General features: G+C 47.3%; 1 protein-coding gene across 2 annotated transcripts in view; it reads left to right on the top strand.

The window, feature by feature from the left end:
- The window catches only part of LOC143930377 (membrane-spanning 4-domains subfamily A member 4A-like), a 56,587-nt gene that overhangs the window by 33,759 nt on the left and 6,282 nt on the right, over window positions 1–16,546 (top strand). For both annotated transcript variants that reach the window (XM_077454658.1, XM_077454659.1), the window contains exon 5: window positions 10,814–10,945. In XM_077454658.1, the coding sequence (XP_077310784.1) occupies window positions 10,814–10,945 (132 nt within the window). The remainder of the gene's footprint in view (window positions 1–10,813; window positions 10,946–16,546) is intronic.

The following is a 16,546-nucleotide window of genomic DNA, read 5'->3' as shown; positions in this document are numbered from 1 at the left end:
GCAAACCTTCATGTCGAATTTGCGGCCACGTGGTAATTATTAGGGGGTAAAACGTAGTCCCACCATCTGGACAATGACATAATACATGTATGAGGTGAATTTGGGATCGATAACTACAAGCATTTTTATTTTATTTGGGAAATTGTTCTAACAATTCAGGACTATGGAGCTAATGAAGGCAATGGAGGAGAGGGAAGGTCAGGGACCAGGGTAGGCAAAGAAGAGGGTGCAGGAGATGATCACCAGCAGCGTGACATACCGGAATGACACATGCACCGTGATAGAGGCATCTGACAGCAGCACCGTAATACAGAGCACTGACAGCAGCACCGTGACATACAGCGCTGACAGCAGCACCGTGACATACAGCGCTGACAGCAGCACCGTGACATACAGCGCTGACAGCAGCACCGTGACATACAGCGCTGACAGCAGCACCGTGACATACAGCGCTGACAGCAGCACCGTGACATACAGCGCTGACAGCAGCACCGTGACATACAGCGCTGACAGCAGCACCGTGACATACAGCGCTGACAGCAGCACCGTGACATACAGCGCTGACAGCAGCACCGTGACATACAGCGCTGACAGCAGCACCGTGACATACAGCGCTGACAGCAGCACCGTGACATACAGCACTGACAGCAGCACCGTAAGCAGCCCCAGGAGGAAGTCAGCACAGCACAGGGATGGTGTGATCCCCTCATAATAAGAACCCCCAGGAGGAAGTCAGCACAGCACAGGGATAGTGTGATCCCTTCATAATAAGAACCCCCAGGAGGAAGTCAGCACAGCACAGGGATATCATAAGCAGCCCCAGTAGAAATATGACACCGCTCAACCTCTTCAAAGAGGAGGGTAGGGGCATATAGTACGGTGTGCTTTTTTGGGTCAAGGAAGTGAGCCAAATGAATTAAGAAGGTCTGTGTGCTTGATTAAAAAAATAGTTTATAGACATATACATGGTCTACTGGTCACATGTGTTGAATTCCTCCGAGATCCATGCCTCATTCATTTTTAGAAATGTGAGGTAGTTAACACTGTGGTGAGCTAGGCGAGTACGCTTATCGGTCACAATCCCCCCTGCTGCGCTGAACGTCCTTTCGGACAGGACACTGGATGAGGGGCAAGCCAACAGTTCGATTGCAAATTGGGCAAGCTCTGGCCAGAGGTCAAGCCTGCCCACCCAGTAGTCTAGGGGTTCATCACTCCTCAGAGCGTCCACATCGGCCGTTAACCCAATGTAGTCGGACACCTGACGGTCTAGGCGTTCCCTGATGCTGGATCCGGATGACACCTGTCGATGGGTCGGCTGAAAGAATGACCTCATATCCGAAGTCACCAACACATCTTCAAACCGGCCTCTTCTTGCAGGCGCTGTTGGATTGGTACCCGCAAATCCTTCTCTGGGAGTGGGAATTGCTCCTCTGCCAGCGCACGCAAAAGCAGAATGCAGCATTTCTCGAAGCAAGGCCTGGAAGTGCTGCATTCTGACAGCCCTCTGCGACGGCGGTAACATTTCCGCCATTTTGTGTTTGTACCGGGGGTCTAAGTACGTTGCCACCCAGTACTGGTCCTTGACCCTCATGCTTTTTATACGGGGGTCCCTATTAAAACACTGGAGCATGAAGGCCCCCATTTGCACTAAAGTGGAAGCGGTGTGGTGGCCTGGCTCCTGCTCATCATCCAGGATAATGTCGTCCTCTTCATTCTCCTCTCCCCATCCTCGCACAACAGGGATCCCAGAAAGGTTTAAAGCATGCTCTTCTTGCTCCTGCTCATCCGCCCCGGCACCATCCTCCTCTGACTCCTCATCAGACTCCTGTTGTTGACTTGTCTCAGATAGAGTAGCCCCCCCTGGGAATTCATCCAGCATTGCGACTTCCTCATCTTCCCGCTCCTGCTCCTCCACAGCCTGATCAATGACACGACGCAATGCACGCTCCAGAAAGAAGGCATAAGGTACCATGTCACTGATGGCGCCATGGCTGCGACTGACCAGTTTGGTGATCTCCTCAAATGGCCGCAGAAGTCTGCATGTGTCGCGCATGAGCAGCCACTGGCGCGGTGAAAAAAAACCCAGCTCCCCAGAACCGTTTCTTTCGCAGAGTTCATACAGGTAGACGTTAACTGCACGTTTCTGCTGGAGCAGCCTATCAAGCATATAGAAGGTTGAGTTCCATCGCGTCGGGCAATCGCAAATAAGACGTCTGACCGGCAGATGGTGTCGCCGCTGAATGTCAGCAAGGCGAGCCATGGCCGTGTAAGATCTTCTGAAATGGGCCGAGATTTTCCTTGCCTGCCGCAAGATGTCCTGGACCCCAGGGTATTTGACAAGGAATCGCTGCACGACCAAGTTTAAGACGTGTGCCATGCACGGCACGTGCGTGATTTTGCCCTGTTTCAATGCGCTAAGCAGATTGGCACCGTTGTCACACACCACTTTACCAACTGTCAAATTGAGCGGTGTTAGCCACTCATCTGCCTGTGAACGCAAAGCTGAAAGGAGTGCCGGGCCAGTGTGGCTCTTTGCTTCCAGGCACAACAGACGCAGCACGGCATGGCAACGTCTCACCTGGCATGTGGAATAGGTTCTGGGGAGCTTGGGCGGTGCAGTGGAAGAGACGCTAGCAGCGGAAAAGGAGGAGGCAGCTGAGGAGGAGAGGGAGGAGGATGGAGTAGGAGGAGGAGAAGAAGAGTCAGGCCTGCATGCAATCCGTGGCGGTAAAACCAAATCTACACGGGTGCCACGGGTTACATGCTTGACGGCCGTCAGAAGGTTCACCCAGTGGGCAGTAAAACTGATATACCTTCCCTGCCCGTGTTTGCTAGACCACGTGTCTGTGGTCAGATGTATCTTGGCACCGACACTGTGTGCCAGAGATACATTCACTTGCCGCTGAACATGGCCATATAGCTCTGGGATGCCCTTCTCTGAGAAATACTTCCTTCCTGGGACCTTCCATTGTGGTGTTCCAATGGCCACAAATTTGCGAAAGGCCTCCGAGTCCACCAGTTTATATGGCAGTAGTTGGCGGGCTATGAGTTCTGACAAGCCAGCCGCCAACCGTTGGGCAAGAGGGTTATCCGGCATCATCATTTTTTTACGCTCAAACATTAGGCCCACGGAAGCCTGCCTTTTTGCAGAAAAATGTGAGCTTGGCGTGATGGAAGGTGGAGTGGAGGACAATTGTGAGGAGAGAGGAGAAGGAGAAGTAGAAGACGAGGCTGGACGGTGAGAGCCTGCAGTGTGGCTTTGTGTGTTCCGTTGCTCCCACTGGGCTCGGTGATGGCTGCTCATGTGCCTTCTTAAGGCGGTCGTCCCTAGGTGAGTATTGGGCTTACCGCGACTAACGCGTTGACTGCAAAGATTGCAGATGGCAACGCTATTGTCAGCAGCGGACACGTTAAAAAAAGCCCACACTGCGGAGCCATGTGCCGGTGTCCTGGGAGCGCCAGATGTGACCGTACATGGTCGATGACTCGCTCCTGATACATTTGCAGTCTGCTTTGTCCCTGCTGTGCAATGTAAGTCATTGCTGCTTCTCCTCCCTATCTGCTGGTCCATATCTCCCTCTGAACTCCCCTCCTCTTCCTCTCTTGTGGGCACCCACGTGACATCACTAGACACGTCATCATCAACGTCACCTTCCCCACCGCTATAAGTAGAGATCTCGGAGTAGGCAGCAACACCGGGGACCAACCTCCTCCTTGGGCTGATCTGGGTACTGGCGTCAGACTGCTGAGTAGCGCTTGTTGCTACCTCCTCTTCCTGATCCAATACCAAGAGTGGCTGCGCATCAGAAATGTCCTCTTGATATGGATCGGAAAATAATTCCAGTGACTCAAGCGGAAGGTATGTGGTGGTGGTGGTGGTGGTCGTGTTGTTGGTGGTAGTGTCTTTGGGGGTGCACATAGCAGAGAGTGAAGAAGAGGGTGCAGATCGAGAGGATGAGGAGGGTGCAGAAGAGTAAGGCTGAGCGAGCCACTCAACCAAGTCTGGTGCATCCTTTAAAGTAATTGAACGCACCTTCTGCAACTTCCCACTTTGGCTCAAGCCTGTTGCTCCTGCCCTACCCCTACCACCCCTGCGGAAGGGCCTGCCTCTTCCTCTGCATGTCATTTTTTAAATGACCCTGTGACAAAACTCTTAGTCCCTATACCGCTGAAGGACTGCTGCAGTATAGGTGAGCGGTCAGCAGTGGTGCACGTCAACCCTATCTATTGTGGACCTATAGCGGTCCTTACAGAACAGCAGACTGTACCGCACTCAAGCCTATGTACCGTAGCACCCTATACCAAGTTACCAGTCCTTATAAGAACTTTTGTGGACCAAGCAGGTTGTGTATTAGTGTTTAGCAGACTGTACGTCAGTCCCTATACCGCTGAAGGACTGCTGCAGTATAGGGCAGCGGTCAGCAGTGGTGCACGTCAACCCTATCTATTGTGGACCGATAGCGGTCCTTACAGAACAGCAGACTGTACCGCACTCAAGCCTATGTACCGTAGCACCCTATACCAAGTTACCAGTCCTTATAAGAACTTTTGTGGACCAAGCAGGTTGTGTATTAGTGTTTAGCAGACTGTACGTCAGTCCCTATACCGCTGAAGGACTGCTGCAGTATAGGGCAGCGGTCAGCAGTGGTGCACGTCAACCCTATCTATTGTGGACCGATAGCGGTCCTTACAGAACAGCAGACTGTACCGCACTCAAGCCTATGTACCGTAGCACCCTATACCAAGTTACCAGTCCTTATAAGAACTTTTGTGGAACAAGCAGGTTGTGTGTTAGTGATTAGCAGACTGTACGTCAGTCCCTATACCGCTGAAGGACTGCTGCAGTATAGGTGAGCGGTCAGCAGTGGTGCACGTCAACCCTATCTATTGTGGACCGATAGCGGTCCTTACAGAACAGCAGACTGTACCGCACTCAAGCCTATGTACCGTAGCACCCTATACCAAGTTACCAGTCCTTATAAGAACTTTTGTGGAACAAGCAGGTTGTGTGTTAGTGATTAGCAGACTGTACGTCAGTCCCTATACCGCTGAAGGACTGCTGCAGTATAGGTGAGCGGTCAGCAGTGGTGCACGTCAACCCTATCTATTGTGGACCGATAGCGGTCCTTACAGAACAGCAGACTGTACCGCACTCAAGCCTATGTACCGTAGCACCCTATACCAAGTTACCAGTCCTTATAAGAACTTTTGTGGACCAAGCAGGTTGTGTATTAGTGTTTAGCAGACTGTACGTCAGTCCCTATACCGCTGAAGGACTGCTGCAGTATAGGGCAGCGGTCAGCAGTGGTGCACGTCAACCCTATCTATTGTGGACCGATAGCGGTCCTTACAGAACAGCAGACTGTACCGCACTCAAGCCTATGTACCGTAGCACCCTATACCAAGTTACCAGTCCTTATAAGAACTTTTGTGGACCAAGCAGGTTGTGTATTAGTGTTTAGCAGACTGTACGTCAGTCCCTATACCGCTGAAGGACTGCTGCAGTATAGGGCAGCGGTCAGCAGTGGTGCACGTCAACCCTATCTATTGTGGACCGATAGCGGTCCTTACAGAACAGCAGACTGTACCGCACTCAAGCCTATGTACCGTAGCACCCTATACCAAGTTACCAGTCCTTATAAGAACTTTTGTGGAACAAGCAGGTTGTGTGTTAGTGATTAGCAGACTGTACGTCAGTCCCTATACCGCTGAAGGACTGCTGCAGTATAGGTGAGCGGTCAGCAGTGGTGCACGTCAACCCTATCTATTGTGGACCGATAGCGGTCCTTACAGAACAGCAGACTGTACCGCACTCAAGCCTATGTACCGTAGCACCCTATACCAAGTTACCAGTCCTTATAAGAACTTTTGTGGACCAAGCAGGTTGTGTATTAGTGTTTAGCAGACTGTACGTCAGTCCCTATACCGCTGAAGGACTGCTGCAGTATAGGGCAGCGGTCAGCAGTGGTGCACGTCAACCCTATCTATTGTGGACCGATAGCGGTCCTTACAGAACAGCAGACTGTACCGCACTCAAGCCTATGTACCGTAGCACCCTATACCAAGTTACCAGTCCTTATAAGAACTTTTGTGGAACAAGCAGGTTGTGTATTAGTGTTTAGCAGACTGTACGTCAGTCCCTATACCGCTGAAGGACTGCTGCAGTATAGGTGAGCGGTCAGCAGTGGTGCACGTCAACCCTATCTATTGTGGACCGATAGCGGTCCTTACAGAACAGCAGACTGTACCGCACTCAAGCCTATGTACCGTAGCACCCTATACCAAGTTACCAGTCCTTATAAGAACTTTTGTGGAACAAGCAGGTTGTGTGTTAGTGATTAGCAGACTGTACGTCAGTCCCTATACCGCTGAAGGACTGCTGCAGTATAGGTGAGCGGTCAGCAGTGGTGCACGTCAACCCTATCTATTGTGGACCGATAGCGGTCCTTACAGAACAGCAGACTGTACCGCACTCAAGCCTATGTACCGTAGCACCCTATACCAAGTTACCAGTCCTTATAAGAACTTTTGTGGAACAAGCAGGTTGTGTATTAGTGTTTAGCAGACTGTACGTCAGTCCCTATACCGCTGAAGGACTGCTGCAGTATAGGTGAGCGGTCAGCAGTGGTGCACGTCAACCCTATCTATTGTGGACCGATAGCGGTCCTTACAGAACAGCAGACTGTACCGCACTCAAGCCTATGTACCGTAGCACCCTATACCAAGTTACCAGTCCTTATAAGAACTTTTGTGGAACAAGCAGGTTGTGTGTTAGTGATTAGCAGACTGTACGTCAGTCCCTATACCGCTGAAGGACTGCTGCAGTATAGGTGAGCGGTCAGCAGTGGTGCACGTCAACCCTATCTATTGTGGACCGATAGCGGTCCTTACAGAACAGCAGACTGTACCGCACTCAAGCCTATGTACCGTAGCACCCTATACCAAGTTACCAGTCCTTATAAGAACTTTTGTGGAACAAGCAGGTTGTGTATTAGTGTTTAGCAGACTGTACGTCAGTCCCTATACCGCTGAAGGACTGCTGCAGTATAGGTGAGCGGTCAGCAGTGGTGCACGTCAACCCTATCTATTGTGGACCGATAGCGGTCCTTACAGAACAGCAGACTGTACCGCACTCAAGCCTATGTACCGTAGCACCCTATACCAAGTTACCAGTCCTTATAAGAACTTTTGTGGACCAAGCAGGTTGTGTATTAGTTTTTAGCAGACTGTACGTCAGTCCCTATACCGCTGAAGGACTGCTGCAGTATAGGTGAGCGGTCAGCAGTGGTGCACGTCAACCCTATCTATTGTGGACCGATAGCGGTCCTTACAGAACAGCAGACTGTACCGCACTCAAGCCTATGTACCGTAGCACCCTATACCAAGTTACCAGTCCTTATAAGAACTTTTGTGGAACAAGCAGGTTGTGTATTAGTGTTTAGCAGACTGTACGTCAGTCCCTATACCGCTGAAGGACTGCTGCAGTATAGGTGAGCGGTCAGCAGTGGTGCACGTCAACCCTATCTATTGTGGACCGATAGCGGTCCTTACAGAACAGCAGACTGTACCGCACTCAAGCCTATGTACCGTAGCACCCTATACCAAGTTACCAGTCCTTATAAGAACTTTTGTGGAACAAGCAGGTTGTGTGTTAGTGATTAGCAGACTGTACGTCAGTCCCTATACCGCTGAAGGACTGCTGCAGTATAGGTGAGCGGTCAGCAGTGGTGCACGTCAACCCTATCTATTGTGGACCGATAGCGGTCCTTACAGAACAGCAGACTGTACCGCACTCAAGCCTATGTACCGTAGCACCCTATACCAAGTTACCAGTCCTTATAAGAACTTTTGTGGAACAAGCAGGTTGTGTATTAGTGTTTAGCAGACTGTACGTCAGTCCCTATACCGCTGAAGGACTGCTGCAGTATAGGTGAGCGGTCAGCAGTGGTGCACGTCAACCCTATCTATTGTGGACCGATAGCGGTCCTTACAGAACAGCAGACTGTACCGCACTCAAGCCTATGTACCGTAGCACCCTATACCAAGTTACCAGTCCTTATAAGAACTTTTGTGGACCAAGCAGGTTGTGTATTAGTTTTTAGCAGACTGTACGTCAGTCCCTATACCGCTGAAGGACTGCTGCAGTATAGGGCAGCGGTCAGCAGTGGTGCACGTCAACCCTATCTATTGTGGACCGATAGCGGTCCTTACAGAACAGCAGACTGTACCGCACTCAAGCCTATGTACCGTAGCACCCTATACCAAGTTACCAGTCCTTATAAGAACTTTTGTGGAACAAGCAGGTTGTGTGTTAGTGATTAGCAGACTGTACGTCAGTCCCTATACCGCTGAAGGACTGCTGCAGTATAGGGCAGCGGTCAGCAGTGGTGCACGTCAACCCTATCTATTGTGGACCGATAGCGGTCCTTACAGAACAGCAGACTGTACCGCACTCAAGCCTATGTACCGTAGCACCCTATACCAAGTTACCAGTCCTTATAAGAACTTTTGTGGAACAAGTGAGTTGTGAATGTTTAGCAGACTGCAGCAGAAGGGCAGCAGTCAAGTATAATATCCTTTCTATATTTGGAAGAAAGAATATTATACATGTACAAGCCTATTACTGTACCACTGATACCAGTCCTGAAAAGAACCTTTGTGGAACTAATAATAACAGCAAGTCTTTAAAATTACCCTCACTGCCTGACAACACTGCTTCCTTCCTGTCCCTATACAAATTGGCAAAAAAAGAGAACGATTAGTGGTTACTGGAACAGCTCTTTTGTGGACCTTGATAGTAACAGCTAATGATGATGATGATGATGATGATGATGAAAGACTAATCTGGCTGTCCCTGTAGCATACACCGTCCTTTCCCTTTCTCTAAACTAACAAAAGACACTCAGGCTGCTGCAAGAATCAGCAGCACAGCAAACCTATCAACACCTAACACCTATACCAGTCCTGAAAAGAACTTTTGTGTACCAAATAGCTAGTGGTTTATCTCTCCCTACTCCACACAGGAACCTGTCCCTATCTTAACAGAAGAAAGAATGTAAAATGGCCACCGGATCGGGTGTATTTATAGGTTAGGGGGAATGTACAAGTGTCCATGTGCTGTCATGTCTCAATTGGCTGTCCTGTATCACATGATAAACGTGTCACCAAAGGTTAAAGTTCTTGTATACATTAAACACGTAAGTCCGCCGCGGCGAACGACGGAAAAAGGCGTTCGAACGTGCGGACCGCGAATGTCGGAAATTCGCCGCGAAACGACCGCCGGGCGAACCGTTCGGCCATCACTAATCAGCATATTACATAAGACCAATAAAAAAAAGATTTTTCATACAGAAATGTTGGCTTACTGAAAAGTATGTCTATGTACAGTATAGTATGTACTCATTACTTGGCCAGGGCTCCTTTTCCATAAATTACTGAATCAATGCAGCGTGGCCTGGAGGCGGTCAGCCTGTGGCACTGCTGAAGTGTTATGGAAGGCCAGGTTTCTTTGATAGTGGCCTCCAGCTCATTTGCATTGTTGGGTCTGGTGTCTATCTGTAAGAAACCATGAATCAGACCAAGAAAGAAGGAGAATTAAATCACACTTGTTTATTAATAAAAATAAAAAGGTAAATAGAATAAGTGTAGTCAAAGCATAGCCAGAGTCCAGTAACCGGATCGACTAGTCAGCCAGTCCAGAGTTTAATAACCAGATCGGGTAATCAGCCAGGCCAGAAGTCAGGGATCCAAGTAGAGCAACAGCAAGCAGGATAAGGAGCCAGAAGGGATGTCAGCAATCCAGTCTTTAAACAGAACCGCAGGAGATGGTTTCTTGTTATGTGACCAAGGCAAAGGCAGATATGAAGTGAGCTGGACAGCTTTAAGTAGGCAGGTCAGACGAGCATGATCAGGAACAGCTGGTAACTGTGGAGAGAGATGAAAGCTGGCAATTAGCCGACAGATGAGCAGCCACCCCAGAGAAGGAAGGGCTAAGCCAGCCCTGACATTATCATCTTTCTTTTGATAATACCCCACAAATTCTCTATGGGGTTTAGGTCAGATGAGATTGCTGACCAATCAAGCACAGTGATAGCATGATCATTAAACCAGGTATTGGTACTTTTGGCAGATGCCAAGTAAGGAGGAGCCTGATGAGCATCGGGTGTTTGCCCGTTCACCGAACAGTGAACATTATCGGGCTTTCACGGCAAACTTGAAAGCCGCGGAAGACCGTTAAAGTCTATGGGAGACTAACATGAAAAACCAAAAGTGCTAATTTTAAAGGCTACTATGCAAGTTATTGCCAGAAAAAGTGTTTGGGGACCTGGGTCATGCCCCAGGGGACATGTATCAATGCAAAAAAAGTTTTAAAAACCTCAGTTTTTTTCAGGAGCAGTGATTTTAATAATACTTAAAGTGAAAAACAATAAAAATTTAATATTCCTTTAAATATCGTGCCTGCAGGTGACCTTAGTCTGCCTGTAAACTAGTGCATCTTTTCTGTGTTTAGAACGATACAATACCAGAGCAAAATGGGGGGGGGGGGTGGCTATCAGCATATTTAATTTGTTAATCATCAGCTGGCCTCTGTGAGCTGCAATGTATGAGGAAGAGTGTGTGAGACACGAATAAAGAAGTATTTTCCTGACTCAAGGGAAGTAGGGAGGAGGTTTTCTTTATTTGATAAGGCTCTTGTATCTCATGGTAACTGGATTTTGATATAAATATTAATAAGAGGATTACCAATATAATTAAATATTCATTTTTATTTTTCTATTTATTATATATTTTTTATAATTGCTATTCTATACAGATCAAAGGTGCTTTCGCTTTGAACATCATATCATCAATTTGCAGTATGCTCACAATCATCTTAAACATTTTGGACTTCTCCGTTGTAAAGTGTGATCTTCACAATGATCTTAAATGTTCAGATGAGCATGGGGTAAGTAATGAACACTGAAAATGACATAAAAGTATTGAAAGTCAAATAACACAAATTACCCCTCAGTAAACTAAGGCTATGTTATAAAACGGTGGTGCATATATTTACTATTAATCCTTTATATTGGTTTCACATGTTCCATTGCAGACCATCTGACATTTTAAAGCAGCCTGGAGGGGGGTGTGTCTTTATTGGAGGGTGAAAGGAGAGAGAACAGTTAAAATAGCAGAACGGTTAAAATTCCTAGCAATTATGTCACACTATTCTGGGTAATATTTGACGTGATATAAGCATGGGGTTGAAAAGCAGGCTGTGTCATATCCACTGTTACATGAATTGGGCGATTTAGTTTAAAATCTAACTCCAATAATTTTTTAGAGAATGTGGGGAATTGTCTGTCTGTGACCCATTACTTCCTTACGTGACAGAGAGTGAGGGGAACATTTTGGCTGGAGATGGGTTTCAAAGTATAACTTTGTTAAGGCTATGGATATTACACAGTTACATTTTCTAAACAAACTAGAACAGACCTCATAGATCTCTGTAGATAAAGGCACAGTGGAGCAGTTGATCCTCAAAATTGTCAGGCATAGTTGTTCTTTCAGCATCTCAGCTCACCTCTTGTCAGCAGCTCTGTTATCCCTGTTACCCCAATGAGCAATGACTCTTCAAGCTCACCTTCCAACAGTGACTTAGCTCATCATACTTCCGCCTACAAATAGTCACCTGGTCTCTGAGCTCCACATGCTTCCCTAACCCAGCAGTTCCCTGATCCTCCAACCCAACTGTGACTCTTCAGCTCTGCTACCCCTCCTGGTAGTGTCTCAGCAGCCTAGCTCACTGTTCATCCCCTCTCAGAGCAGTGGCGTATCAGCTCAGTTATCATTGCATCCTTTCACAGCAATGTCTCTTAGGTTTGCTTCTTCTCCCAACAAAGACTCAGCAGCTCAGCTCCCCATACTTCCACTCTCAGCCAAGACTAAATTCCCCATCTCTCCTCTTAGCAGTGAATCTGTATCTCAGATCCCATGGTTCTAGGGAAGCTTCCCCAAGACATGCCAGTAATTTTTCCATGTAAAGAAGGACCGGTTATTCCTAAATTTACATAATACCAGGCAATTATGTGACTAAAAAGGATAAAAATATAGTTTAAAAAAATGTTTTTTTTAGTTCTTATTTACATTTTCTGTGTACCTTTTTCCACTTGAAAAGGCTAGTCCTAGTGTGAGTTCTAATTGCAATGGTGGAATTAACAAAACTGGCACAAGTAGCATGTGCCATATTAACAAAGCAGATAGACCTGTTTCGGGTCCATTTGCGGCACTCGTACAAATTTAAATTTTACAGTGAACTTTAAGTTGGTGCGGCTTCTGCATCTAAATAACAAAGGGATCATGACAGTTTTTAAAATAGAAAACTGGCACAGATCCCTGCCATATTGGACCTGACGTGCAGCATGTTAACTATCTGCCATAATCTGGCAGACAGGTCACATGCCCTCTCTGCCTGTGTAGTGAACACACTACATAGGCAGAACCTGCATATAGGCAGGGGAAGTTTCTTTTTTTTCTATATGTCTGTTAACCATAGCAAACACGGGGTTATCAGGCTTCCTCCTCTCTCTTGCTCTCAGCTGAGCAGGGAAGAGAGAGAGAGGCAAGGATTGGTGGGCGGCAAGGGCGTTACTAGGTGGCAAAAAGACCAGGGGCTTCAGCCCGAAGTCCAAGGCCAGAAACGGGGGGGGGGGGGTGGTGTACAGGCTTTTTTTTGGCTGGGCCATGACCTACATGACCTACATACACTGACGGTAGTGACCTACCTACACTGACCTGCCTGACCCACATACACTGACATTTACATACACTTTGACCTACCTTAGCTTAGCCACGGTGTGCGTTGTCACAGGACAGCAGTCAGTCAGTCCTCAGAGGAGGAGGAGAAGAGGAGAGGAGAGCGGCCTGCCCAAGCGCTGAGTGGGGTGTGACAAGACGGCCCCTTTGTAATTTCTGCCTTCTAGAGCCTGCCGTACCTATGATGGACATCACACAGTCCCAGCATTGGACCAGTGGGACATCCATCATAGGCACTGCAGGCTCCAGAAGGCGGGACCTGCTATGGCACTCGGCCACACTCAGTGGCACTCAGCTACACTCGGCCACACTCGTGGCGCTCAGATACACTTGGCGGCGCTCAGCTACACTTGGCGGCGCTAAGCTACACTCGGCGGCACCCGGGATCAGATCGGTCCCGGCGCTTGCCGCTCGGGGCTAACAATGGAGAGCTGTATGCCTGAGACTCTGGGCTTTTCGGGGTCACATTCGGGGCTTCAGCCCCCCCAGCCATCCCCCTCCCGATGCCCCTGGTGATTGGGCTTAAGATCTTGAGCTCCCCTGCTGTCTGTGCCATCTCTCTGCAAGCAGATCACTTAACTGGATCTGGTTCATTTTCTCAGTTTGGAAGAGTGGTGCAAGCTTTATGCCTGACTCACTATTTGTGAGTCAAAAGGTTGACAGTTTTTTGTTCTGTTCTGTTCTGTCATACCCTCCAATCTTTTCTTCTGCACTTTCTTTCCCCTGTCATACTCTCGACATTCCTTTCTTGCATAATTGACCATTGTCATACCCTCCACACTCTGGCACGTACTGTATTCTGCCGTACTGTGGGCAATCTCCTTCCTTGGACAAAGTCTAAAGTGAAGAAACACGTCGGGTCATGGCATAGCGTGTACTGGAAGTAGCCTCAGGACCAGAACAGTGTGGTGAGAGGATGCTGATGTGGGCTGAATGCTCAAATTGTGGAGGCAATTCTGGAGGCACTTGATGTTATATGCTCTTTTTAACCAATTTTTGTGAGTAGTTTTTATCTATAATAATATTGGTGATTTTATCACACTACACAGTTGGAGCATTGCCTTTTTCTTTTTATGGCGGTTAATGATGATAGTCTCGTGCGTAAATATATTTGAGCAAAAGGCTATCCACTTGGATCATAAGGGATTCTACATCTTTATGTGCTATAAGTCGATCTGTTATCAAAGGGATCAAAATTTCAAATCCTAAACTACTAGCAAGGCCTCCAGGGTTACTTGCCACCAGTTGCCCCACCCAATCACTAAAACACCCTCATAAATTATCTCATGAAATTACACTTACATTTTTTTGCAGAATTAAGTTATAAAAATAAATACCTGTGTCCATCAATGCAGCTTGCCTGTGCCCACCAATGCAGCCTGCCTGTGCCCACCAATACAGTCTACTTGTGCCTAACAATTCAGCCTACCTGTGCAGGTAAGGAGAGGAAGAGGATTGCCAGTTGGATCATCAGAGTGCCGAGGAACATCACTGTAACAGCTTTCATGCCAATTGCTGTGTATTCCCCGCACTCGCCGTCACATACAGCCCTGCCTCCTGGCCTCGGGACTTTGACATACATCACACATTCCAGGATTGAACAGGTGATCTGCTTACCAAAGTCCCGGGGCCAGGAGGCAGGGCTGTATGTGACGGCAAGCACGGGGAACACACAGCAATTGAAATGAAAGCAGCGATGTTCTCCGCGCTCTGGTCATCCAGCTGGCTCTCTCTTCCTCTCCACGATCGCTGGGAGAAGAGCTCCCATACAACCCCACCTGTTGGCGTTGCTTGTCCCCCCCCCCCCAGCTCCCAGGCAGCCTATGCTTGCCAGCCACTTGGGTGGAAAATTTGGGGGCTGTGTTTTGGGTTGCCACCTTTCCTTCAAGCCAAACCTGAACACTTTTGCAGGACAGGGCAATTTATTCTTTTTTTTTGTTGCAGTAAACACTATAGGATTATAAAAGACCTGGGACACATTTGGGTGTACCAAGGGGAGTTGTAATGTAGCACACAGAGCGCGCCAGTGGGTATGGCCGAATTGCTCTTGCTGACATCATCACCTCACCTTTCATTGATGTCAAACCTGCCCCCAAACAGCCGCCCGCAGCGTCAACAGATTTATGTATGACTATCTTGGTGACTTGGGGAGCCACCGCCTTTTCTGAACAATGTGTCCGAGTTTCAGGTGGACTGAAACCCGGACACATTATTCAAAACCCAAACTGTCCAGGTGAATCCTGGACAGGTGGCCACCCTAGCTGTGTTATCAGTAAGGATGATCTCAGGTGGGTTTGCACAGCCCACGTGCAGAGCCCACCAGGAGGTCGGCACTGCGTTGTGCTAATCACAGGCAGTAAGACATTGTCCCCATGCGTGGCTGCAGAGATCGGAAAATGTCTCACTGTCTGTGATTAGCGCAGCGCAGTGCCGACTTCCTGGGGGGCTCTGCACGTGGGCTGTGCGAACACGTCTGAGCTCATCCTTAGTTATAAGATAGGAATTGCATTTCGGTGAGAGTATGTCTTTTGGGAGGAACACTGCACATTGGAGGTGAGGCTAGGAATTAGCTCTTAGATATCAAAAGCACAGAGTGTTATTTTATTACAAGAGACTGTCGTACTATTTTCACATTTGCACATTGGTGTTATGTGACACATTCAATGTATTTATTTACATATGCATATTCTTTTATTTTGTTGTTGACTTTTATTTGATGAGGTATTAATATAGCAGCAGTGTAATGGAGGATTAGTTTTAATCTGAGTTAAATTTTGTTGCATTTTATTTAGTTTTTTTGTATTATATAGTGGGTAACATAAATATTGAACATGTCACTATTTTTCTAGATAAATACATTTCTAAAGGCGCTTTTGACATGAAATGTTTGACACATGTCGGTAACAACCCATGCAATCCATACATAAAACAATACCAAAACAAATACGTTCAGAAATTAAGTTATGTGTAATAAAATGGAATGACATAGGGAAAAGGTATTGAACATGCTAACTGAAATGTAATACTTTGTACAAAATCCTTTGTTGGTAATGACAGCTTCAAAACACCTCCTGTATGGAGAAACTAGTCGAATGCATTGCTCAGGTGGGACTTTGGGACTTTGGCCCATATTTTCACACAGTCTTCAGATCTGGAAGGTTCTATGGCCCTCTTCTATGAACTCTGATCTTTAGTTCTTTCCATAGATTTTCAATTGGATTCAAGTCAGGGAATTGGCTGGGCCATTCTAGCGGCTTTATTTTCTTTCTTTGAAACAAATTGAGAGTTTCCTTGGATTTGTGTTTGGGATCATTATCTTGCTAAAATGTTCATCTTCATCATCCTGGTAAAGGCAGCAGATTTTTATCAAGAATGTCCTGGTCCTTTTTTTTTTCATTCATCCTTCCTTCAATAACATGAAGTTTGCCAGTATCATATTCTGAAAAACCACCCCACACCATGATGTTCCCACCTTCAAACTTCACTGTTGGTATTGGGGTGTTTTGGGGTGAGGTTCAGTGCCATTTGACCTCCAAACATGGTGTGTATTATGGCATCCAAATAGTTAAATTTTGGTCTTATCTGACCAGACTATATTCTCCCAGTATTTCACAGGCTTGTCTAAATGTTGTGCAGCAAACTTTAAACGAGCTTCAACATGCTTTTTCTTCAGCAGTGAAATCTTACGTGGTGAGCGTGCACACAGGCCATGGCGGTTGAGTGCATTACTTAATGTTTTCTTTGAAACAAT

This window comes from Lithobates pipiens, unplaced genomic scaffold (genome assembly GCF_037356315.1).
Source record: "Lithobates pipiens isolate NorthernLeopardFrog02 unplaced genomic scaffold, aLitPip1_a1.2 Scaffold_25, whole genome shotgun sequence".
Lineage (NCBI taxonomy): Eukaryota > Metazoa > Chordata > Amphibia > Anura > Ranidae > Lithobates > Lithobates pipiens.
This window is presented reverse-complemented; position numbering and strand designations above follow the sequence as displayed.